Source organism: Lichenostomus cassidix, chromosome 1 (genome assembly GCF_008360975.1).
Source record: "Lichenostomus cassidix isolate B80296 chromosome 1, HeHo_3.0, whole genome shotgun sequence".
NCBI lineage: Eukaryota > Metazoa > Chordata > Aves > Passeriformes > Meliphagidae > Lichenostomus > Lichenostomus cassidix.
The window spans coordinates 10,432,349-10,457,276 of record NC_139479.1 but is presented as its reverse complement, the minus strand read 5'-3'; the positions used below and the strand labels follow the sequence as shown (position 1 = coordinate 10,457,276).

General features: G+C 39.2%; 1 protein-coding gene across 5 annotated transcripts in view; it reads left to right on the top strand.

Annotated features, from left to right (window-relative positions):
• The first annotated feature begins 8,351 nt into the window (after positions 1 to 8,351).
• Positions 8,352 to 24,928, top strand: part of GK (glycerol kinase) — a 53,942-nt gene continuing 37,365 nt past the window's right edge. For 3 of the 5 annotated variants that reach the window (XM_085049946.1, XM_085049955.1, XM_085049932.1), the window contains exons 1-11: positions 8,352 to 8,513; positions 15,841 to 15,914; positions 16,575 to 16,681; positions 17,239 to 17,316; positions 18,350 to 18,429; positions 19,367 to 19,504; positions 19,920 to 20,029; positions 20,731 to 20,797; positions 21,408 to 21,425; positions 23,242 to 23,277; positions 23,879 to 23,946. In XM_085049946.1, the coding sequence (XP_084906072.1) occupies positions 8,436 to 8,513; positions 15,841 to 15,914; positions 16,575 to 16,681; positions 17,239 to 17,316; positions 18,350 to 18,429; positions 19,367 to 19,504; positions 19,920 to 20,029; positions 20,731 to 20,797; positions 21,408 to 21,425; positions 23,242 to 23,277; positions 23,879 to 23,946 (854 nt within the window). In that variant the 5' untranslated portion in view covers positions 8,352 to 8,435. Of the gene's footprint in view, positions 8,514 to 14,202; positions 14,248 to 15,840; positions 15,915 to 16,574; positions 16,682 to 17,238; positions 17,317 to 18,349; positions 18,430 to 19,366; positions 19,505 to 19,919; positions 20,030 to 20,730; positions 20,798 to 21,407; positions 21,426 to 23,241; positions 23,278 to 23,878; positions 23,947 to 24,928 lie in introns of all 5 variants that reach the window. The other 2 variants (XM_085049964.1, XM_085049937.1) reach the window with 2 other exon arrangements.

Here is a 24,928-nt window from a genome sequence, read left to right as displayed (position 1 = left end):
TCCAACACATGCACACATTGAGAATACTTTAGGGCATCCACAGGAGAAATTCACATCTTCTTGATTTCTTAAATTCTCTGCAAAAGCTTCCTTTGACTGCAGGGGGAGCAAGAATTTTCCTAAAGTATTTTTGAAACATTTAGCTGCGGTGCACTCACTGCACAGTGTCTGGCTTGTTAGCCAGATAATTATTTCTCCATAGAACAGAAAGAATAAACTACACACATAGCATATGAAACACTGAGCAGTGTGTTGCCTCAGGCTGACTCCCTGTAGAAACAAATGTATAAAATAGGCTAAAGTTAGTAATTTAATTTCTTTGTATTATTATACCAAAAACATAATTTCATACAGAATGAACAGCCAGATACAAATTTATCTTGCAATAACAGGAAACTTATGTCATAAGAAATGTAATTTTTCTACTCCTGCAATAAGTGGATGAATTTTACCCCTGCTGCTACACAGATGTTCATCACCTGAATGTGTAGCCATATGATTTTATCTATGCCCCTATTATCTTTTGTCCTAGTATCCTCAATAAGGAGTATACATGGACAAATCATTCTTTTGTAGTCATTAGAATCTTATTAAACTGCATAGAGGAATCAATGCAGCTTCTAGAAGTTAATGTACTCACAGAGATGACTCAGAAAGGAGGCAGCTGGAACAGTTTCCACCCCAGCTCTAACTCTGCCCCTAAGGAACTTCTGCTCCTGTAACCCAGAGAGAACCGAATGCTGTGAGTAAGCTGTTCTGATAATGGGCCAAGAGCATTTCTGCAATTAGAAGTTGATAACAAGGATCTGCAATATGAATATAGACGTACTTTCTGTTAATAAACCACTGATAGGTAGTTGAAACATCAAAGGCCCTGGAATATGAGGGGACAACAACACAACTGCAGTGTGCCGCAGTTATCAGGAACTCACATCGGGAAACCCGAGCAGGAAACTGTGTTTTGAGGTATATTAAAGAAAAACAGGAACCTACTATTGGGAAACTATTCAGCCAGTGCATAAATTTCACATAATTTGACCGTGTATAGAACTCCACAGTAACCTACTGAAATAGCCATAAGTGATAGCAGAGGTGGAGCCCTCTTCAGGTTGCAAATACAAGCCTGTGACCAATACCTCCTGCTGCACAAGTGTCTGTGCTTTAGAGTCCAGAATGCAAACCTGACCACTCTGTTTGCCTACAGTGCTTCCTACCTAAATGTCACCTTACGGTCAACCCAGGAAGAGACACCCCTTATCTTCACCTCTGCACCTCCTGCCCAGCAGGTTTGGCTGCAAGCCAGCTGGCTCTGACAGAGCCAGGTGTTAACCCCAGCACTGCCCTGGGTTTCCAGGGCTGACACAGGCCTGGTGTCTGTGCTGAGTCAGGACAGTATGGTGAGCAATTCATCCTCACCTTCCAGGACTGGAGCAAGAAGAGCTGAACTGATCACTGTTTCAGACAAGCAGTTTTCTTCTTTTTGTGTGTCATGCTCCTCCATTGATGTGCTGGAAAAGTGCATTCTTTAGATCAGCTTTCCTAAGTGTTGCTTAAAATATGTGGTCTCAGCTGATGCTCAGAAAGTATACAATAAATCATCAAAATTTCAGATTCAGTCTTTGAAGATCAGTCTGCATATCCACTTTCTCTTTGGGTGACTGGGCTTTTTGCCTTAATGATATCTACTAGATATGCCATGGCTTTCTCATGCTTTCCTCAGGATATTTTAGAGTTTACCTCACAAATTCAGTTATCCTCCACTGCTGAAGAGCCTTTTTCTCTTGGGCAGTTTCATTGATAGCTTAGTTATATTCTTCTCTGTGTTTTTCTTGGAGTTTATTTTGGCGGATTATGTCTGGGAGTTTCTTCTCTTTGTAGAGCAGGGTGCTTACTTTATTTCTACATGAGTACAGCTTTGAGGTTCTGCTTTGGTAACCACAGAAAGAAATACGTGTGATATCTTCCAGATTCATTTCAAATCCAATACAATCCTCAATACAAACACAGCAAGGCAGCTTTTATGAAGCTTGGCAAGACGGGTATTCATTTCAGTGACCCCCAGTATTTTTCATCTGTCACGGGTTAGGAATACTATTCCTCAATTCAATATTCCCACTAAAAAGAAAACCACAAGACATCTCCTTCCCCACTCCAGTGAGAGAGAAAAAAGGCAGAGATCACAGGTTGACATAAGAATGGTTTGCTGGAAACAGCAATGAGATAAGAAAATGAACAGTAACAACAACAGCATTAACAACAAATGCATAAAAAAGTGGGTGATTTACATACAAAAAAAACCTCACGGACATTCCAAGAAATGGATATATCTCCTCTATACTCTCTCTCTAGGTAAAATTATAGGCAGCAGTAAGATGTCCCCTAGGCTTTCTCTTCGAGGGCCAAGCAAACATATCTCTCTCAGAGGCTCTCTGTACCTTATCTATGAATACCCCAGAATTCCATCTGGGGGAAAACTAACACCATTTTGCCATATGGTATAACCAGAGTATAAAGAATCTCCGAAGACCTCAGTGTAGCTGAGCTCTCCCATTAGTTATATCAGAGATACAGTAGTTTTGTGGTGTAAAATTGCAAACAGCAATGGATTGAAGCTGTTCTCAAAAGCACACATGATAATAGTCTTCATGATACTAATGCAGCCATTAGCAACTCCAGAACTTCCTAACAGATGGCTAACATTGGATTTGATGATATAGAGTCTGAAGGTCTGTCAGCAGCTGAGGCAATCTAAGAGGTTGCAGCTGCTGAATATTTCATGCTGTCCCCAGTCTCCTCCACATCATTTCCTACTTATTCTTCACCTTTCCCATGCCCCTTGCTCTGGAAAAGCTCTGCTTTTCCACCAGCTCTGGCACTCATTTACAGCAAGTGAGTCAATCCAGCTTCTTGGCAGAGAACAATCTGCTTTTATTTTGTCTGGGTATGTTTTCTGCCATATTAATGAGCTCAGAAGACTCAAGAAAGGATCCAATAAAAACAAGACCCCTTGCACAACAATTAGAAACTGCATGGCCAGGATCAGGATGGTAGTAGTAAAACCATCACCTTTTAGGATCTGCGTGAGGCTAGATCCCCTTACCCTGTGGGATCCTGCCTCTGCCAGTTAATACCAGTTTATTCAGTCCTGTCCCCTCTGAGGGCAACAGGAATGCAGTTACTGATTCCTGAGAAAGGCAGTGGCCAAGGAAAGCAATGCCTTTGGACCTCAGAGAAAGTCATGCTTTACCTGTGTTCTGCTAAGCACTTGCTACGTGACCATTGGCCTGTAATTTAGCTGCTCTGGGCCTTCCTCCATATCTGTAAAAAAATGCTAGAGGCATTACATTTTCACAAGAGGTTTTCTAGAGATAATACATAAAACCCCTTTGAAGTTCATAAACAAATGAACATTTCCTGAGGTCACCTAATTACCTAGAGTAAGTTACTAAATCACTGCTAATAATCAGTACTGAATTCTCAATGCCTATCTGAGGTTGTTGCACAGTAATTCAGCAAACTGAAACAGAAATTGGAAAAGACGGTATGTATTTTCTTTACCAAGTATGCATTTTCATTAGTAGAATATATATTTGATAGTATGCTTTAATAAAAACTATCCTTCTGTTCTCCCTGTGGACATATGGCACCTCCCACTTGAAACTATATTCTCTTCCTTTGTTTTAATTCTTCTACATTATGTAAGAGCTCAGACTAGTGCAGGATTAACAGAATTTAAACCCAGTGTACCAACAGTCTCAAGGTCTTCATGTAGTTCCACTGCCACTTCTTGGTTTTAATATCTTCACCACATATGAAAACCAGAGCCTGGAGTGTACATCACTAAATTTTCAACCCCCAACTATGATTTAGAGGCAACTATCAGTATTTAGAGAAAGTCACATTTTTCTAATCCTATTATCATACATAGCAATTTCACATAAGCTTCTTTTTGGAAATACCCACTATTCAGTGCAGAAAAAAAAGTGCATGGGAAAAGATGCTCTGCATGGGCAGTAATTGCCTTGCCTCTGCTAACTAGAAGGCTAAAGTAAAGAACAGAATGAGCCCATGAGAACTGGCCAGATCATCAGCTTACGGAGCACTAATTAGCTTAACTCATTCGATAAAATAAAATTTAAAAAAAAGCTGGCAAAATACAGTTGTTAGGAAAAAAGTTGAAAGCTAACTCATTTTTAATAGGTCACTTCAATGTAGTGTATGATTTCAATGTAGAGTACAATGTAGAGTACATTTTACTCAATGTAGAGTACATTTTGCCATAAATTACCATAATTTTTTTATGAAAGTTGAAAGACCAAATACCTCAGTTAAGGATTTTGAAGCACAGAGTATATTATACCCCTAATGAATATTTCTATTTCTCTAAATTATTCATTTTAACTCCCAAGAACATTTAGTTTTATCTATACAAAATTCTTGTGGTTTCTCTTTTTTCTGCTGTCCCCATTTTGATTTGAATAATAGGGCTTTGGGCAACCTGGTCTAGTGAAAGGTGTTCCTGTTCACTGGCAGGGGAGTTGTCACTAGATGATCTTTGACATCCCTTCCAACCTAAGCCATTGTGTGATTCTATGACTCAAGTAAAGACTTAGTGGCTAAATAACTGTTTTTCAAAGGACTTAGCACTAGCTGTCTGCAAAATGTATATTTATCTAAACTTTATTTTTGTCCACCAGAAAGACAGCAACTGCAGCAACATTTACACAGAGTTTGAACACTGTGAGAGTGATTCTAAATATAAAATGTCATTCAGGGAAACTATTGTCTAATATCAGGTCAGAAGTAAAACATATCCTGCAAGACATTGATTGCATCACTCCAGTCATGGCTTCACAATAAAACTGCTCTTGCCAAATGGTGACAGATTACTGCATGTGGACACCTTCCAAAACACACACAGGAGACAGAACATAGAATGGCTCACTGCAATGGCCCAAGGAGAACCTCCTTGGGATCAATGGAAAGGAGTGCTGCAGATGATCTATAAAATCTGAGGGCACAGGCAGCCAAGGTCATGACCTGCTCTTGCTGGCTCCCTGCACCAGACAGACAGAGCTTATGCACTTGTGCAGGCACAGGCACCCTCACACATACCACTCATCTTCCCAGTAGGCAAAAGGGTGCATGCAGCAGCGTGACTCGTTACCCTGGTGCACTGTACACTCTGCAGCTACACCTGTTCCACACTAATTCCTAATACGTGCTTTCTGTTCCTCCTGGGGGAGCCCAAGGATCCAACGTCTCTGAGGAAGAGCAGGATTTGATGGCAGAGCCCTCTCTGTCACTAAGAGGCAGAAGGAAAGACGTGGACCTCTGGCATTCACTCTTTAATTCAGTATCACATGCCTGGAGTAGCCTGACACGGTCACATTTTGTCCTTAACTTGAGGTCAGTAAAGAAGAATCAGCCAGAAAGAGCAGAATGTAATTGCCAACTTCCCTTCACTCTGCTGAGATTAAAGAGAAAAATCAAACTGAAACTAAAAAACCCAAACCAAAGGCAAACAAACAGGTTTATGTGTTATTGAAACTAGTTATTTAGCAACTAAATTATGTTGGCTCTGAAAAATGCACTGCAAATATTTATGTGGGTAATGAATGTTTTCCAATGTTTTCACTACCTTTAAAATGTATTTAAAAAAAAAAAAGCAGTGGGGCTGTATTCAGAGGTGGAAAAACCTTCTCTTTGAGTTCAGTTTACAGAACAAGAGGTCAAAAAGCTGCATGGGGAACAATATCATCATTTACAGGAATCCGCATTGCATGGGCAGTAGAAAACAATCTCTAACTTTATAAATGTAACATTTTGAGGAACTGAATTCAACTTTCTGATAATGAAGTCCTCCAAAATCAATGGGAACCTCCATTATTTCCACCAGGCTGGAAACTGTTACAGTAAGTATATAGTATATAGTAAGTATATCTAAATTCCAAAATGTCTCCTTCTGTCATGAATAATACACACAAGGCTCTCAACTAGCACTCGAGATTTATTTTCTTTTTTTTTCCATTTTGCAAGTCCTTCAGCAGGAGACTAGAACAGCTAACAACTTCAGCTGCATCGTGTAGACTTGCCTCAGTGAGATCTGAGCCAGAAGCAGAAGAAATTAGTCCACACAGATATCCATGCTCCTTCCTTTAAAGGAAGCTAATTCCTTTAAAACTGTCTCAGCCGAGTGTGGCCTCACACCATTTTACTGTAAAGGTACAGCCAGAGCTCCACCCTTCCTTCCCCTGCAGGTTTCCCTGGGACAGCACCCTCTATCCCTACTCTGCAAATAGTATTGCATAATAAATACCACAGGAGAAAAATGTTCTATTCAAACACTGACTAGGAGTGTGAAGGAAGGGATAGCACACTGTTGAATGAGCTAGGAAGAATAAACTATTCTCCCTGACTCTGTATTTTCTAGTTTCGGACTAAATTATTTCCCCTTTCTGCCTGTCTTGCGTGTCTGGTGAAGGTTAAGGAAATATCATAGGTTACTGTGTCACCCCTCCGGTTCCTGGTCTATCAATACTCACAGGTGTTGCTAAAGAACACCTAAGGAAATAGCAGTTCTGCACCTCCTAAAGAATTTCTGTAACTCAGTGATCCTCGTCAGTGCAGTATATTTCATGTTTTGCATGTATATCTGTCATGATATTTCTTCTTTCCTTCTTAGATCTAGAAAGACCTCAAACTTTGTTGAAAATAGTCACTTTGTTGAAAATCTTATCCTGAGTTAAAAATACACTCAGAACACAATACTGCAGCTTTTAAGAGACAAAAGAACTAACACAAAACCCACACTTTTCCCAGGTATTATACTGATTAATTCAGATTTAACTAAGATTCCATGGGATTAATTCCTTGAATTCCTAATCTACATGGAGATGCTGTAGCCTTGCATAAATTTTCCTAAAGAACCGAAGTTGTTGGCCGTGGCTTTAGAGTAGAAGCTCCCTGTGATAACTGAAGTAGAGAAGTAGAGAGAGGATCTCTGACAAAGCCAGTAGGGATCATTATGACCTTCTAGTGCAAACTCTGTGGATACTTCTCTAAGGGTTGCAGCATGTTCCTGAGCAAGCTGATCTCTTAACTATAGCTAGATTAAAAGAAAAAAAATACCAGTCTTGGCTATAAAATTTGAGAATAATAGAGAATCTTTGACAATATTTGCCAAGTGTTTCACTACTCTCAGTTTTGAAAATGTGGATCTCCCCACGAAACTGTGTCTCGTTTCAGATGCTGTAGTTACAGACTGCAGTGAAATCCCCTGCTATTACACATCAGCAGTAAGTGCTGTTCCCGCCCCATCCAAGGCTCCTCGGTGCCAGCTGAAGCACTAACAAACAAAAAGAGGAAACGACGGGAGAGCTGGGTAAGATATCTTGCAAAGCATTCCCAAGTGGCAGCAATGAGATTTTGCATATCGGGGAGCAATTGCGGCAAAACCCCCGGAGTTTGGACAACTACCAATAAAGTGGAGTCATGGCAAAGGCAACTTGATTTATTCGGTGTGTGTAGGGGCTGATTTACTGGTGTCTGTGGGCTGATTTACAGGCACCGTGTGCCACTGTAACTTTTCAGGTGCTTCAGTCAGCATTGCTGGCTTTTGCAATTCCATCCCGGCTCTTGCCACACCAGCGGTTTTTCTTGAAGTACGAGTCGCCAACAAGCAGTAAGGAAGGAAGACCGAGATTCCATTTTTTTAAAGCAAATTAATATTTCTGCGTGACGATAAAGCTTTAAAACATGAAACAAGCCGCTTTGGGGCTGTATCACAAATATGTATATCTCGGTCACCCATGCTCACTCAGCCTTGCAGAGTTCCTTGGCAGTATTCGCTCTGAACGTAAGATTTCCTGCCCGACAGCCCAGCTTGGCACCGCCCCAGCGGGATACCACCTCAGAGAGCGAGGGGTTCCTTCCCGCTCTCCCCGAACACGAGCGAAATGCATTTCGCTCCGTGGAACGCCGCATCAAGGCACGAGTGACCCCAGGAGGGCTCCCGGGACCCGGTCCGGCGCTCCCGCGGGAGTGACCGGGGCTCCCCTGAGGGAATGGCCGGAGCTCCCCTCAGGGCCGCCTCAGCTTTCCCGCCCGCCCGTCCCGCCGCCGCCTAGCCGCCTCGCCGCCGCCTCAGGGGCGCTGGGGCGGGCGGGGCAAGAGAGGGGCGTGCCGCGCGCTCGCGTCACGTGACACACCCCCCTCGCGCCCCCTCGCGCGAGCCCGGCCCCGCCCCCGAAGCTCCGCCCCCCGCCGCGCCCCGGGCGCCGATTGGCTGCGGGCTGACAATGCGCGGGGCAGCGCCCCCCGCCCCGCCCCCCTGCCGGCTTCACCCCGGCAGCCACGCGCCGCCGGCCGCGAGCTGCCCGCGCGGCGCCGGCGCGGCCGTTACCGGGAGCGAGCGGAGCGGGAGCTGAGCGCCCATGGCCGCGACCGAGCGCACGGCGCTGGGGCCGCTGGTGGGAGCCATCGATCAGGGCACCAGCTCCACCCGCTTCCTGGTGAGCACAGCGCGGCCATCGGGGCGGCACCGCGGGCAGGCGGAGCCCCCGCGGCCTGAGGGGAGCCGCGGCTTCTGCGCCTTCGCTCCCCTGCATCCCGGCGGGGGCCTCTGCCGTGCCCTTGGGGAAGGGCAGCGGAACGGGCCCGCGGGGCCGGGCTGAGCTGTCCCGGCTGCCGCCTCCTGTTTCCCGGCGTGGCGGCGGCGCTCGGCCCGGGTGCCGGACCCGCCGCTGTCCCTCGGTGGCGTTCCCGCGCGGCGCGGGGAGAGGTGCCGGGGCGAGCCTGAGAGCAGCGGCGCTTGCTGCTGCTGCAGGGGCTGCGAGATGCCGCTGCTGAGAGCGCGCTGCGTTTTCAATCTGTCGGGGGTTCAATCTGTCGGGTGTCTCGCCCCGGGTGGAATCAAATGGACAAGGTTCTCGGGGACTGGGGCAATAGATCCGCGCGAGTTGGGTGGCTGTGATTAGCTGGTGTTCAAACAATGCGATAACTCCGCTGTGTTCCCCGCTAAAACCTACCCGGGGCCTGCTGGAGCGACTGCTGCAGTTCCAGCCCTAATGTCAGTGCATCCTGTGCGCTGTAGGTATTCAGGTGGCTGAACCTGCACACCTTGTGAAACACTGATTTGTTTAAACACTAGAGGAAGATAAGTTGAAGGCTGAGAGGATTAATATATTAATCATATACATGGCTCTTTAGTTGAGGGATCTAGTTATTTCTATATTATGCAATAGACTGTAACTAATGTCGTTATGTGTGAAACTTACTATAGATACTTCTTGATTGCAAATCACTACACGTGTACTCTCCCCCAGTCAGTTAGTTCATGGTAGTTTGACTTAAATAAATCCCAGTGACAATTTCCTCCATGGAAATGAAATAATTACTCGATATAAAGTGTTGTCAACTGCACAAAGTATTAATTGGGAAGATGACTGTTTTAGTTTGCCCTTGCTTTTTTTTTGCTTTTTTTTTTTTTTTTTTAATTCTTCCCCCATGTGAAATGTTCCTTCATGAAGCAGGAGAGTATAGTATCTTCTTGACCTATGTTACCATTATTACTCAATATCATGACCTTCATGGGATTGTCAAATGAGAAAACACAGATCTGGGGGTGGAGAGAAACTCCAAACTGACAAATGACACCAGTAGGCTGTCTTGGATGTCAGTCAGGAGTCCTTTTTGGGAACGAGCTTGAAGAAGTTCCCTGTAGCACATGAAAATAAATTCTATCTGCTTTTTTGTATATGCCAAATTAACTTTTTTCTTATCCTAAAAGGATAACACTAGTAGAAGTAAAGCTTAAACTCTTTTTGCAAGTATTTTCACAAGTTCCTCTTAGAAGGAATTTCTTACACTACACACATACATCAATGGCTTTAATGCAATCAGGGAGATTTTGCCTGTCTACATGAGGATTCAGATGCTTCCTAATTTTTTCAAGAAGTGTATTGTGTCTGTCACTCTTTGATTCTTCTTGTATCCATCTCAATTTCTCTCGATTCATGTCAAAACTCAGCATTATCTTAAACTTAGCAGTGTGATCATATCATTATGATAATAAAGCTACATGGGTTTGAGCAAATAAGATACATGATCACTGAGTTAAATCAGAATATTGGGGAGAAGAGAAAGGAAAGGACAAAATGTGCAGAGATCTTCTACAGCTCTCATCAGTCATTCAGATAGCAACACATGTCTGGAGAATTCTGTGCTGGAAGGGGATTGCTAGAGTTAGGAGAGAGATTTTGCCTTGAAATAATTTAAGCCAGAATGTAATGTATTGTTGTTTGTGCCCAAATTGTTTCCTTGGCTCTCTTATTACCTTTTGGTCTTTTACTGTTAGGTATTTTGGTTACATTTCTCACTGATCTCTCTATATTTTTTTAAATACAGTGCTTCCAACAATTTTTGTGTTCATCAAGTCACAAGTCAAAATCAAATTGCTGCCTACTTTGCACTTGTGTATTCAGTAGTTTAGTGCAACTGTTATCTGATTTTTTTAAAGTGGAAGACCTAGGATTTTGATAGGTTAAAGAGTTTTGGGTGAAAAACTTGTTTTTGGCTGGTCCAGTGGGGCCACAGGGTAGTGTCAGCAGTTCAGAGTGTAAATTTACGATTACAGGTGGCAGATTTAGCAATGGTGTTCCACAGTAGTCAGTAGTGAGGGCTGATACCCCATAGTATTTTCATCAACAGCCACGGGAATAGGTTGAAATGTTCTCTCAGATGGGGGTGACCAGTTGAGTGGAATTCCAGCCAGAGAAGGGGCCTGCTAGAATATTCATAAAGTTAAACAAAGTTTAGCATTTGGGACACAATGCTAAGAAGCTGCTTAGTGAAAAAAGACACAGACTCCTTCTGGACAGCGAGTTGGATATATGTGAACAGCTCATCCTTGTGGTAGTGCACATTGAGCCAAGTGCAGAAAGTCGTTGTTGCCATCTGTGTAGCTCTTAGGAGGCAGCGTCTGGAGCACTGTGTCTGATGTTGGATCCCACTGAGAATGAGAGAGTCTGAAGAACTGGAATTCATCTAGCCAGGGGGTTGCTGAATGGTTCCTGCGTTGAGCTCAAGGCCATGGAAGAGGGATTTAGGAGATCAGAGGTTCTTTCTTCACAAAGAGGCTAAGGGGTGTCCTCAGCTATCTAACCACAGTTTGTGGAGAACATAGAACCAGCTTTTTCTCCGACGTGCCCGGAAAAAGACAGTGAGCAGTGAGCACAAGTTGCAACAAGTGAAATTTCAAATAAATGTAAAGAAACAATGTTTCACTGCAAGAAGCTTCGAATCAGGGGCTGAGAGTGTGTGGAATTTCCATCCTTGCAGATACTCAGTGCCTGACTAGAAAAGGCCCTGATCAACCTGGTCTTAAATTTAGCTTTACCTGAGCAGCGAATTCAGCTAGGTGAGCTCCTGAGATTGAGAGTAAATGATCCTGTGCACAGATACGAGTTTTAAGTCTCCTCCTTGTGTGAATGAGGAGGCTAAAGAAGCACCAGAACTCAGGTGCATTTCTGTTACTGTCACTCCTTATCTAGCCTTGCCTCTCACACAGCACACATACAGTGGTAGTATGTACTGTAGCTTTATACTCCATGAACCCTATTTTGGATCTTAACTTTTATTTGCTACTTGTACAAAAATGAATTGTAATTATTCTTGAGATTGCAATTTTTTTGTTAAGTTGGGTTGAACCTGCATAACAGATTCAGAGTTACCAGGGAGAGCACAGTGCTTCAAGTACCAGTGCAATTGTTTAAAGCTCATTTCCTCAAAGATGTCGAGCAGGAAAATAAGCTGGGTAAGCTAAGCAAGTGTACCCAGATGACTGAATTCTAGCCAAGATGTTTCATTGAATATTTTCAATAAATACTTTCATCTCTCATGTTCCATTTCATATTATTCAAGAATCATAAAAAAATTACACTATAACTTCTTTTGTGAAAGGTCTTAGGATCAGGAGCTAATGGCCAGCTGAACCATTGTTTGATCTCTTGAAAGATATTTGCTGAACAGTGTTTCTATCATTTTATCCAGGAACAGAAAGAGTTGTAATACATGCTCATACCCATTGAGCTTTCTCTTCAGAGGAGAATCCATTTTACTCCTCTATTGAAGTAACATGACCTTTTGGGAAAGAGGAAAAACTTGATTGTAAGCTAGCAAGAAGGGTTAAAAAATATGTAAATAGTTTTTCCCTAGCACTTGTCACTTCAAATGCAGTGTGATTTTGCTTTTAAATCCCATAATTGTAAGCACCTCCTAGATGGTGGAGGGAGGTCTGTTCATCACGAGCCTTCCAAGAAAGATAATTTCTAGGACACTTGTTAAACTGTACTTATTCATAAATTCCGACTGTCTGCTACTCTTAGTTAAGGGCTAAAGAGGGAATTATTGTTTGCCTGTTGTCCTTACCCCAGCTGGGCTGATTTCAATGCAATTTCAGAATTCCATCTCTTGAGCTTGTTTGCTGACTGTTCCAGCTTTACAGATGTTCATGAAGATACAGCATAGAATAACAGGAATAGCTTTTCTGCAGGCAGAGTTACGTGACAAAGCTTGAGAGATTTAAAAGGTTACTTCTAAAATCTGGTTTCATTATTGTCTTTTCAGCTGTGCAGCTTCTTGCATCACTTCCATGAACCTCATATTTCTGTTCACTCCTTGAACATTGTTGCAACTGATTGATATGAACTCTCTTCCACTGAGATAAAAAAACATGAAAGCAATACAAAATAATATGTAATAATATGTAACTGCACCCCTTCATGTGATGCGATGTAGTATATCAAAGCTTTTATTATATAAAAAGCTTGATTTCAGTGATCATCCCTAGTGCTTCTCTGCATGTTCACATATAGCATGGCTATGTAGGTCTTTCTTCTCTCCAGTCCTGAGACTCAAGGCTCAAGCTTTAATTCTTTGTTAGGAGTAGAGGGAGGATGTTATTATTCCTTTTCTTTAATCTCTCACTAGAGAACTCAGTACATTATCTGGTGGCTTTCACTTTCATCTCTGTTCAAGACAGCTGTACATGTCCAAATAGCCTAGACAATTCTTCATGAGTTCTCCTGATAAAATTAGGGCAAAACTGACTTTGGCTTTCCCTCCACACACAACAACTGAGAGATCAGTAACATAAACTGGAATCAGTTCTTAACAAATATGAAAGCATTGAAAGCCTTTAGGCTGAGCAAACTACAGAAATACACTTCAAACCTGTTTCAAAAGGGATATATTGGCCTTATCTATGTTATTTGTACTTATTTATTTTTCTATCTCATCACTGTCAGAGAAAAACAGGGACTATATAGGGGTGTTTTTTCAGCAGTAGTGGTTTTTTGGAAGGAGTGGGAAAGGAAGGCTTTGAGGTCCCATTTCTTCTATTTATTCCCTACTTTATTTATCATTTTGTAGGTTTAAATTCGGAGACTTTCATATTTGGCATTTTTCATATATCAGAATCATGTTTATCAGTATAGAATCCTAGAGTCATAGAATGATTTGAGTCAGAAGGGACCTCAAAGATTACCTAGTTTGACCCCCACCATGGGCAGGGGCAGTTTCCCCTAGATCAGTGTGCACAGAGCCCTGTCCAACCTGACCTCAAACAGGTATTGCTCCCAGTCAAACTTTTTAATCCCTTGCCCTGAATAACAGGGAGTGCCTGCTGCTTTTGTTGAGAATGTCAGAAGCTTGCAGGTTTGTTTGCCTAGTTATTCTCTATGGGCATGAAAAAATCGTTGCATATATAGTGTTATTGCTTCTGTTGAAAATGTATTGCTGTCACAATTTACCACTGTCTGTAAGTCACACACTCCATGTTCACTCAATGACTGTCTAGTTGAATCTGTTCTTCCTGCTACCAGTGGGAATCCTTTGCATTACCTTCTCTTTCAAGAAATACTGAATGATTGATGGTGAATGATTACCATATGCTATTTAACGTTGTTAATATGTCCGATACATACATACAGGTTAAATAAAAAGTCTTGTATCATTCTGTCTTTATTCTGAAACCCTAGTAAATATGAATATACTTTTGGCAGAAAGGCAGTTTCAAGTAAAACTTGCTGCATACATGCAAAACAACCTCCTAGTAACTATGTTGTGTAGCATTTTAAGACCCATATCCCATGCAAGTTCCTTCCAAATGTGTAGTACTGACAGAGCTTTCACTTTTATTAGGATGGATTCATGTCAAGCCTGAGCTGGTAGATGAAACACAGATAAGTAAATATAGTAAAAAGAATTCAGCAGTGCTCTTTCTATGTAATCTTTCCAACTGATAGCAGAAAAGAACAATAATGTACCTTTTTAATTCTTCTTTTCTGGGCAGTGGAGCTTTCAGTGTTTTCCGGAGCTTGTACTGTTTTCATCTTTGGAGGTTTTCAAGACCTGCCTAGAAAAGTTCTTGAGCAACCTGATCTAATCTCATTGCTGATCCTGCTTCAAGCAGGAGATTGTACTAGAGATCTCTCAAGGTTCCTTTCAGCCTGAATTATTCTGTGATTCTATATATACAAGTACAATGTTTCTAAACGTCGAAGTTTCACTCTAAAGATACTTTAGGGTTCCAAAGAAACCAGAGAATCAGAACTTCATGTCCTTTTTGCCAGAATTGTTCTAATAGTTTCAGAGTAAAGTGTACTGTCTAAATGATACCAAGAGTTTATGGATTAAAAGCTTTAACAGAAAGTCCTAAAATTTGTGGAATGAGAAGAAAGCATTAACAAGGAAATATGGACAAGATTCAGTTGTATCCTAGCGGGTGGATGGGTATAACTGAATTTTATTTCTTGAATGTGAGAGTGGTTTCTAAATCTGTCTCACCTCTGCTTGCCATAAAAAGGTAGGATGGTGTCCTACTGACATGTTCTGCAATTCACTTGAACCTGCTGTTAGATTTTCCTTTCTAGGTGCCAGAATATTCTTCACACAAAAGATTCTGCATGGTGCTGGGGAGGAAGAGCTGTTCCCTCAGGAATGCCAGCACTGCCCAGCTGGGCACTCTGGTTTGCTCATTGTGAACTTCAGTTGAATGTTTCACTGGGTGTCCCTTAGCTTGGCCTCAGCAGAGAGTCCTTTTGGGAACAGGCCACTGGTGGTTAATGAGGGTTGTTATGCATTCTCCATGAGCTTCTACTGCAAGGCAGAACTTCTAACTTGTGATTCCTTAAGAACACCCATTAACACAGTCCTCGTGATTCTCTACTCTGCTGGTTTTTATTGTAGTATATCCAAATTTGAGTTATTTTTCTTCATGTTCTTCTCTTTTGTAATGTGTTGCTGCAGTGACATTCTTTTCTTGTCAGGTTGTTCATGGGCTCTGCACTTGTAGTTTGTTTTGAAACAAAATGGGTTTTGCTTAGGTACTTTCTTGTTCTTCAATGATTTGTCACAGATTTGCACTCTTCCTAAAAGTGAGCTAACCCAAGAAAACACACAGAACTAGAGTGGCAGAGCAGGAGCTGAAGAAATGTTATCAACAACAGTGGGTATTTTACTGAGAGATACTCTAAAATGCATCAGGAATTTAACTTCTATAACTTCCACAAGAAAAAATCTGGTTCTTTCCCAACTCATCAAGTTTAAAGAAGCAGTTAAAGTTGACAGATTGACAGCAAAGTTTACTAAAATATTCTTTGCCTATCTTAATTTTAAAAATGCGTATATCTGCACTCTGGTTATATAGATATTGGGATTGATGATAGAAAATTACTATCCATTGTCACAGCACTGTATTTGTTCAAAAGACTAAATGTTAGTTATTGTTGTTTAAACTTCTGTGTTCATAGAAAATTCCACTGTGTAATTTATTTGCAGGTTTTTAATGCAAAAACAGCAGAGCTCTTGAGTCACCATCAAGTTGAAATACAGCAAAAATTCCCTAGAGAAGGGTATGATTTTTTTTGTTTTTTCATTTGTGTACATTTTGGTAGAGCTTATGTAGTTTTAACTGAGTCATCCAAACTGAAATTGATTAATAATTCTTAGTAGCACAGTATCTGCTATAAAAGACTGGGTAGATCAAATGGTATAAAATAGCTCCCACTGGGTGTCCAGAATGTGCCCTGAGTTACGGAAGCTAAAAGTACTTAGTGTTTTTCTCTGATCACTCATTTACATATTTACTATCTAAACTCTGAAGTTTAAAACTAAAGTTTAAATGAGACTTAACATCTCATTTAAGGTGATAAAGCTGGTAATTTTTGCAGTTGAATAATAATCTTCACCTTGTTCTATGGAAATATCATAGTTTCTTCTCTGAGGTTTCGTTTGTTTTGTTTGTTCCTAACTGACCTATCATTTGCTGCCAATACTCTCTGTATATAATAAAACAAAATCCTTTGTTTTCTGCAGGTTTGTTTTGGTTTGTTTTTTTTTTTGTAAAAATACAGCTTACAGTTTAAAAAGGGTTTGAAATTCTTTATACTTTTTGTAGATATGTAAAACGTGTTTTCTAGCTATAATTGTATTAAAATGCTCAGCTTGTTTTTCAGACTAGAATTCTTTTTTTAATGTAATTTTTTATAACTGGTGTTTACTGTTTGTTAAAGATGGGTGGAACAAGATCCAAAGGAAATATTAAACTCTGTCTATGAATGTGTGGAAAGGACCTGTGAGAAAATGAAACAACTGAACATAAGCATCAGTAACATAAGAGGTACTTATGGGTAACTGAGGGCTTTAACATGCTCATGGTTGAGCAATTCAGATACTCTAGTTTTTAAGTTAATAAATAGAAAGGTGGTAGCATGTGCCAGCCTCAAATAAAATGTTAAATTGCATTTGAAAGCAGTTTTCTGGGGAGGAATAATGAGAAAATAAGTCACTTGTGTATATTATCAATGGAGAATCTATGAAGTAGACTTAACCTAATCTTATAAAATCACAGAGACAAATGATGAAGAAATTGTGAAATTTAATTTAGGACTTTAATTCAGGAAAGCTGGTTTCCCTGTCAGTGTTGTTGCTGTCTCAGTTTGTGGCCAATAAAGAAAGAGGTTTAGAGCATATAGGTTAATCAGCAAAAGATGAGTTATTAGAAGTAATATTTCTAGATTATACTTTGAAAAAGTTGGAAGCTTTTTATTTCCCATTTACTTTCCTCTTCTCCTTACCTGTTCCTCCCTCCTCTCCACATCTCCATTCCCTCCCTCACCCCCACCAAAAGGGGAAAACAAACCTTCTGAAAAGGATACTTTCTATTTTGTCCTGAAGCCATTGGAGTCACCAATCAGAGAGAAACAACAGTGGTTTGGGACAAGACAACTGGAGAACCTCTTTATAATGCTATTGGTAACTATTATACTTTCTAAATATGTAATATCGTTAGCATCTTGTGGAAAAAATGCTTTTGTAGTTTTCTGTGCAGATCTGATTGTGGCCTAGCCTAGGAATTTCTTGTATTTTTTGATATCTGTGTCATAAGATGTGTGTTTGTATACCAGTGCAGTTCAAAAAAAGCCTATTCAATAAAAACTATTACTTAGTAAATAACTTTATTGATTAAAAAAAAAAAAAAGCCAAAAAAAAAACCAATGTTCCTGAGGGGTTTCTGGTACAAAATGCTCTGACTTGCACCCACTCACTTCCTTTGAAATTGTCAGGATGCTGTTGATTTAACTTTAAGGGAAAATCATGTTAATTATGTTTAATGAATACTTATTGATGACTTAATGAATACTTATATACTCAGTTTTATTTTTAACTTACCTTAGCTTTTCAGATTTTGTCAGCTGAAAAATGGTAATTGTCTAGAATTGTTTTTTTAGGTCATATCAAGTGCCAGCTGTAGTTTGGCATAGTATGACTGAAAAACCAGGCCTCTTCTGTAGCCAAATATATGTAGTTAACTTTATCTTAAGCCCAGCTATACCTTGATAACTCCAACATAGTCTTTTACTTGAAAGTTTACATAGAAATAGTAAATAATCAACCTGCTATTTGTTTTAACCTCTTAGTTTAGTCACAGTCATCTGCTGCAAAGTAGCATTAGTCACTTGCTTATATTTTGATAAAGTATATATCCTATTATGGGGAAAATGCTGTTTGATTTCTCAAATCATTTGTTCTTCTAAATCAAATCAGTTTATCTAACCATTTTTAATTTTTACAACAGTGCATTTAAAATCAGTTTATCTAACCATTTTTAATTTTTACAACAGTGCATTTAAAATACAACCACAGTACAATATTCTTTCAGCTACATGAAAAGATAAAAATAGACAGGAATTTACTGGCAAGAGCTGTGGTTTCATAGAAGCAGCCTGAACATGTCACTTTTTGTGTATTAAATCACTTGATCAGTTAATTTTATTCATGTTTTTAGTGTGGCTTGATCTGAGAACCCAGTCAACAGTTGAACGTCTTCTTAAAAGAATTCCAGGAAGAAACAAAACTTTTTCTAAGGTAAGAGATATTCCAGAACATTTAGATGGTAGCTGCTGCAATGTATAATGTTTTGGATATATGTGCTTAAAATTCCCCAAAACAAAGTCAGTTGTAACTTCTAGTCCCTTCATAGCTTGTCAAATAATAAAAAATGTACATAAGACACCAATCTGAGAGTAGAAAAATTTTAATTTCCTTAAAATAAATGTTTAACACATCTTGTGCTATCTGGCCAATATTAAGTAAACATTACACACAAAAATTAAGTTCAAATAGAAAAAAAACTGTTTGGGGAATAATTTACTGGTGTGGAATGTATTATCCATTCTCATGCCTTAATATTGAAATTAATTGCAGACAATCTGAGAACTAGGAAAATCGTTCAAAAAGAGCAAATTTATTCCTTTTTTATGAGCATATATATGACAGTTTGGAAACTCAATGCTTGCCAAAAAAATTAATTAATATTGTCCTTTACTGATTGTATAAATATTATGTATTTTTTATATTATATGTTTTCCTGTAGGCAGGAAGTGTATGTCAAAAAGTGTATAAACTTACTTGATTTTTAAGTTCTAGTACAGCACAAATCTTATCTTTCCTGTGTCATGCTGGTCATTTTTGTTGTTGTTACTTATTGTCTAGTCATATGGAGATATCCTAGATAAGACAGAGCTTCTGCAAACAACTTTTTCACGTAAATGATCTTTGAACTGCATTCTGATCAGCTTTGATCTTTGTCCATTATTGCACTTGTCATTTGTTTTTGATGTTTTCAGACTTGCGTGTTGTATGCTTAGTACTTATTTAAATAACAAGTTTGTGTACTCTCTCTGAGTTTTGTATCTTTGTTTTTTTTTTGCCTTACTATCACCATTTTTATATATAACTACACTGTTTATGGAAAAGAAAGATACTTGCATAGTGTTTAAATGATTTCTTTTTAATTTTACAGTTTAAGACTGGTCTTCCACTTAGCACTTATTTTAGTGCAGTGAAACTTCGGTGGCTTTTGGATAATGTGGAAGAGATTAGGAAAGCAGTTGAGGAAAAAAGAGCTATGTTTGGGACTGTTGATTCATGGCTTATATGGGTATGTATTCATGAGTTTATTATCACTCTTTTTAAAATTAATTTCCATATCATGCAAATCCCCATGCATGTGATACATGATGCCCACTGATGACACAATGATCTCAATACAAGCCACTAAAGAAATTCCATTAAAGTTCCTTGCAAGATGAACTTTTACTGTCCCTTTACCACTATATCTTTTTCTAGATGCTTATGAGTAGTTTACTATTATAAGTTGCTGTAAAATTTTGCTCACACACTTAAAAAAATCTTGGAGTATAGAAAGGTGTATTAGGTCTGCCTCTTTAGTTGTTGCAGAAATACCAGAGTTCCCAGTCCCAAGCTGAAAACATTGTGATTTTGAAAAATTTTTTGTAATTTCTTGAAGTAAACCAATATCTCTCCTTGACAAATGCTGTTATTTATTTGTTCAGAGTTTGACAGGTGGAAAGGATGGAGGCATTCACTGTACAGATGTCACCAATGCCAGTAGAACAATGTTGTTCAACATTCATTCCTTGGAATGGGATCCTGACCTCTGCAAGTAAGCTCAGTTTTTCAGTAATGGTGTTACTTAAATAGTTTCTACCTCATTTAATGGTAAGAATCTCTTACTTAAACTAAGATCAGCAGTTACCATTCTGTTTGCTGTTGACATTAGTGACTAAGATTCGTTGTTCTCCAAATGTCCAATTTACAATGGTCTGGATGAACTAAAAGCAGCAGAATCTTTCTGTAGGTAGAGGCCTGGTTTATGGAAACAATTTAGCTCAGTTGGTTAGACCACGATGTTGATACTGCCCAGGTTGTGTGTTTAATCCCTGTATGGGCCATTCACTTAAGGGCTGGACTCAGTGATCCTTGTGGGTCCCTTTCAATGCAGAATATTGTAATTTAATAGTTTCTTTATTAAATTTGTAAGGCAGCTAGAATGATAGTGTCTTTATTTTAAATTTGAATTTATTAACATGTGTTTTATTAAGATATTGTTGGAAGAGGAATAAATTTCCATATAAAAGAGTTGCATACGTCCTCAAAAACTGAAATATATTGTTTTACTCCAAAATTCAGTGTCATGTACTGTAACACATGGAAAAACACATAGCTATAGAATAAAACTTAAAAATTAAAGTTCCTTTTATGGTTTCTGTTCTTTATAGCTTAAATTTATTTAAGAAAATAAATGCAAAATGCTTTCTGATTTAGCACTGACTATATAAAATAAATTATTTTTGTTGTGTTCAGGTTCTTTGATATTCCTATGGAAATACTTCCAAACGTACGAAGCTCCTCGGAGATTTATGGCCTGATGGTATGTTTTCCATCATTTGTGTGAAATTAATCTTGTAAAAGTGTGACTGTATCCATATGGATTTGACAGATTACATAGATTAGGACTAATGGCTTTTTCTGGACCAGTATTTTTTGATTTATGATTAGTATACTGTTATGTACTGTTTTATAATATTACATGAAGTTGAGTATTTGATTATTTTGTTGCAGCACCAACTCTTCTGATACAGTGGCATCTAACTAATGAACTTCAAGACTGGATAAACTAGATGTTGTGATTTTGCACTCTTTTTCCTGGTAGTTTGAGCTATTGTTAAATAAGAAAACATGCATTTTGTAATGAAGACAAGTTACAATGTGGGGTTTTTTTTAATATAACTCTAACTTCTCCGAAATGTAAATATTTTTGCTAATGTGTTAATGGAAATGCCACTAGAAGTCATTGCTGACTTCTATTTATGTGAAGGTCAGATGAGAGTGAGTTGTATTAAGCTGAATGAGCAAGGTAAATAGAAAAAGATACTGCCTGACCACCAGAACAGAATTGCTCATCACTTTAAATGTGAACTTCTGTTTCTCTTCCCCTTTCTTTCCATTTTTTTTCTTTTTCTTCCTTTTGCTGGCTGTAGAAAATCTGTCCTAGCCTGGTGAGTAGAGGCTTACATTAGGCTGACCACCTATATCTTACCCATTCTGCTCAGATGCTGTGCATTTTCATTGGTTTAAGGATTGGTAAAAGTGCACTTTCTAGACCAATAAATTTGCTGTGTATTTCCAAATCTGAGATAATACAATTAGAGTTCATGCCAAAATTATTTCTAAAATGTGATCTCAATGAATATGTTTGTCTAAAGTTCCACACTGCTGAATATTTCTTTTTCTAGTGAGCTAATAAATACAGTGACTGGCTAATAAATATTAGCTATATCATCTTATAAAAGAGAAAAGCAGTCCATTCTGTCTAATAATTCTATGGTAGCTAAACATCAGATTCATGCTCAGTTTTTTACTGCATTTATAAACACAGTAATCTTAAATTCAGTTAATTAAAAGGAGAATTAAAGAAAAATTCAGATTGGAAATACACTTGCATGGCTTTACTGAAAATGCATTTTCACAATTGCACAAAGGAACAATTTAAAGAAAGAAGTAGAAATTGTCAGGAAATAGTTAAATAATTAAACAAAATTTTCAGGATAACCTCACTAAATTTGCGCATGACACTGAGTTGGGCAGAAGTGTTGATCTGCTGGAGGATAGGCAAGCTCTGCAGAGGGATCTGGACAGGCTGGATCAATGGCCTGAGACCAACTGGGTTTCAACAAGGCAAAGTGCTGACTTCTGTACTTGGGTCACAACAACCCCAGGCAGAGCTACAGGCTGGGAGAAGAGTGTCTGGAAAGCTGCCCAGAGCAAAAGGAGCTGGGGGTGCTGGTCAACAGCAGCTGAACATGAGCCAGCTGTGCCCAGGGAGTCAGGAAGTCCAATGGCACCTGGCCTGGGTCAGCAATAGTGTGGCAGCAGGACCAGGGCAGGGATTGTCCTTCTGTCTCCTCGGCTCTGGTGAGGCCACAGCTCAAAATTCTGTTGGATTTTGGGCCTCTCACTACAAGAAGGGCACTGAGGGGCTGGAGCAACTGAGCTGGTGAAAGGTCTGGAGCACAAATCCAATGAGGAGCAGCTGAGGGAGCTGGGGGTGTTTAGCCTGAAGGAGGTTCAGAGGAGCCCTTACCACTCTCTACAACTACCTGAAAGGTTGTAGCCAGGTGGGGGTTGGTCTCCTCTCCCAGGTAACAAGTGATAAAACAAGAGCTTTCACAGGTAGTCAAGCAGTGGAAAAAGCTGCCCAGAGAAGTGGTGGAGTCACCATCCCTGGAGGTACTTAAAAGATGCATAGATATGGCACCTAGGGATGTGGGTTAGCGGTGGACTTAACAGTTGGGTTAGCAGTTGGACTTGATGATCCTTGAGGTCTTTTCCAATTTAAATGATTTTATTATTCTGCAACACAAATGTAACTGGAAAACTCTGGTAATGTTTGGAAGTCTATATAAGACTTAAAATGCAGCAGGCATCTGTCTTTGCTTAGGATATCACCAAAGTCATGCTTTTTTTCCTAGTCACTTTACCATTTTGCACTTTTGCATTTTATGCTTGGCACTTACTGCACAGATTACACTGAAACTGATTTTCTGTATAGTATTATTTCAAGAAAATTTATGCTAAGAACTTCTGAGGTCACATAAAGTATATTTGTAAAATTTCCTGCTCTCCATTTCTTAGTAGTTTAGACACAAGCTGTGTTAAGCTGAAACAGAGTGTACACTTGAACTGAACCATGTTGCTTACATAACCCTTCTTTGTCTTCCTTTGAGCATTAGAACTTTTGCTTATTTTTCATTGCCTTTAATTGTAGTCATGAAAAGCTAACTCAGAGTTTTTCTTTCTCTTTTTGCAAAACAGAAATCTGGAGCTTTGACAGGTGTACCAATTTCTGGGGTAAGTTATACTTCAGCTTAGATTCTGGCATGACAACCTGGAACTGCATGAACATAGCTTCACAAGGGAAAGCTTTAAAGATAAGTGAATTCCCTCTATGAATGAAGTTTTTGGGTTTTTACGTCAGGTTAAACATGAAGCAGACTTTTGAAGATTAATTACTAATTGTCTTGATCCATCATTTATTAAAGTCTGGCTATGGAAATACAAATGAGAGCTTTTATACATTTGTGTAGGGCTGTTGGAAACTTGGGATCTCTAAGTAAATGAGTAGCATTACAAAGTGGAAGCAAGCTCTGCTTCATGTATATAAAAGAGGTATATACATAATCCAGAAATGCTGGGTAGATTCTCATCTTTTCCCATAACATGTATAAAGTTAGTAAATTTTAATTCTTATTTTTTTAAATTGTTCACCATAGGTAGCACAACACATTTCATTTGCAGCTTTACAAAGAGAAGAGTAATAAAAAGCATGGATTTTCTCTGTTGGTTTTTCCTCACTTTCAATTACCTGTGTGCTACTAATAGATTAGAGTTATAGTCCAATATGTATTTCATGTGAGGACATTTGCTAAAGGAAAAAATCTCTCACTTTCAGTGCTTGGGTGACCAGCATGCTGCTCTTGTTGGGCAAATGTGTTTTCAGGATGGACAAGCAAAAAACACGTAAGTTATTAGGAAAGTTGTAAGATAAACACACTGCTCTGTTTTGAATTTAGTATTATTTTCTCTTTCAAGCTGCTGCCAAATGCTTTTTAGTTAACGTGTAATTACAGATCTACCTTTTGACTGTGTTTACTCACAAAGTAAGCTGTGTCTTGACTCTTATATAGAAGATATTAAAGTTACATGGCTTGTGAGGTATATTTTGGAACACAGTCACTGTAAGGAAAATATCTCTATGTGACAGGAGGTTTTTCATTTTAATATTTTTCAAAACACAAATTAAAACAGTTGCAGTGTCATTTAAATTGTGGCCTAAAGTTAAACAAATACAGGCCTGTGAGTTAGATTGCATAGAATTGAATGACACAGCATTGCTAGATAGGAAAGGTTCATTTCAGTGCATTGCAGCGCTTAGTTTTGCTTCTGTGTCTAGCTCAGAGTGGAGAATTTTACCTTTGCTTTTTCCTGTTTCTCAGCCTCTTAGCATCCCTTGTTTAAAATAGCTGATCAGTTAAATCAGGCAACTGGTATAGTCAAACAATCATTGGAAGAAAAGCTCTCTGCTGAAATCATTTACTGTTCCATTTACAACCAGATGCTTAACTAAGCATGTAGGGACATACACAGTATGGGACACTCACAGGTATGGTTACACATTAGTCTATCTTGTTTTAACTCATTTCTGTTATTGCTTTACTATTTCTCTCTCCAAATATAACTGAAGGCTATCTTAGTACTTACTTAAGCTATTAATTTTGAGGGTTTAAAAAAGGTAAGGAGTATTTTTCCCTAGAATAATTTCTTAGAGTGAGATGGAGTGGTTTGTAGCATTTTGTACTCCTATTAAACTGTGTCCTTGTATGCATGTGTATGCACACACATGTGATGTGGTCTTCAAATGGGAAACATGCCAATTTTAGAAATGTTTGAACAGTATATGTTTAAAGAAAACCTTCTTGTTTATGACAAGGACAAAATTTCT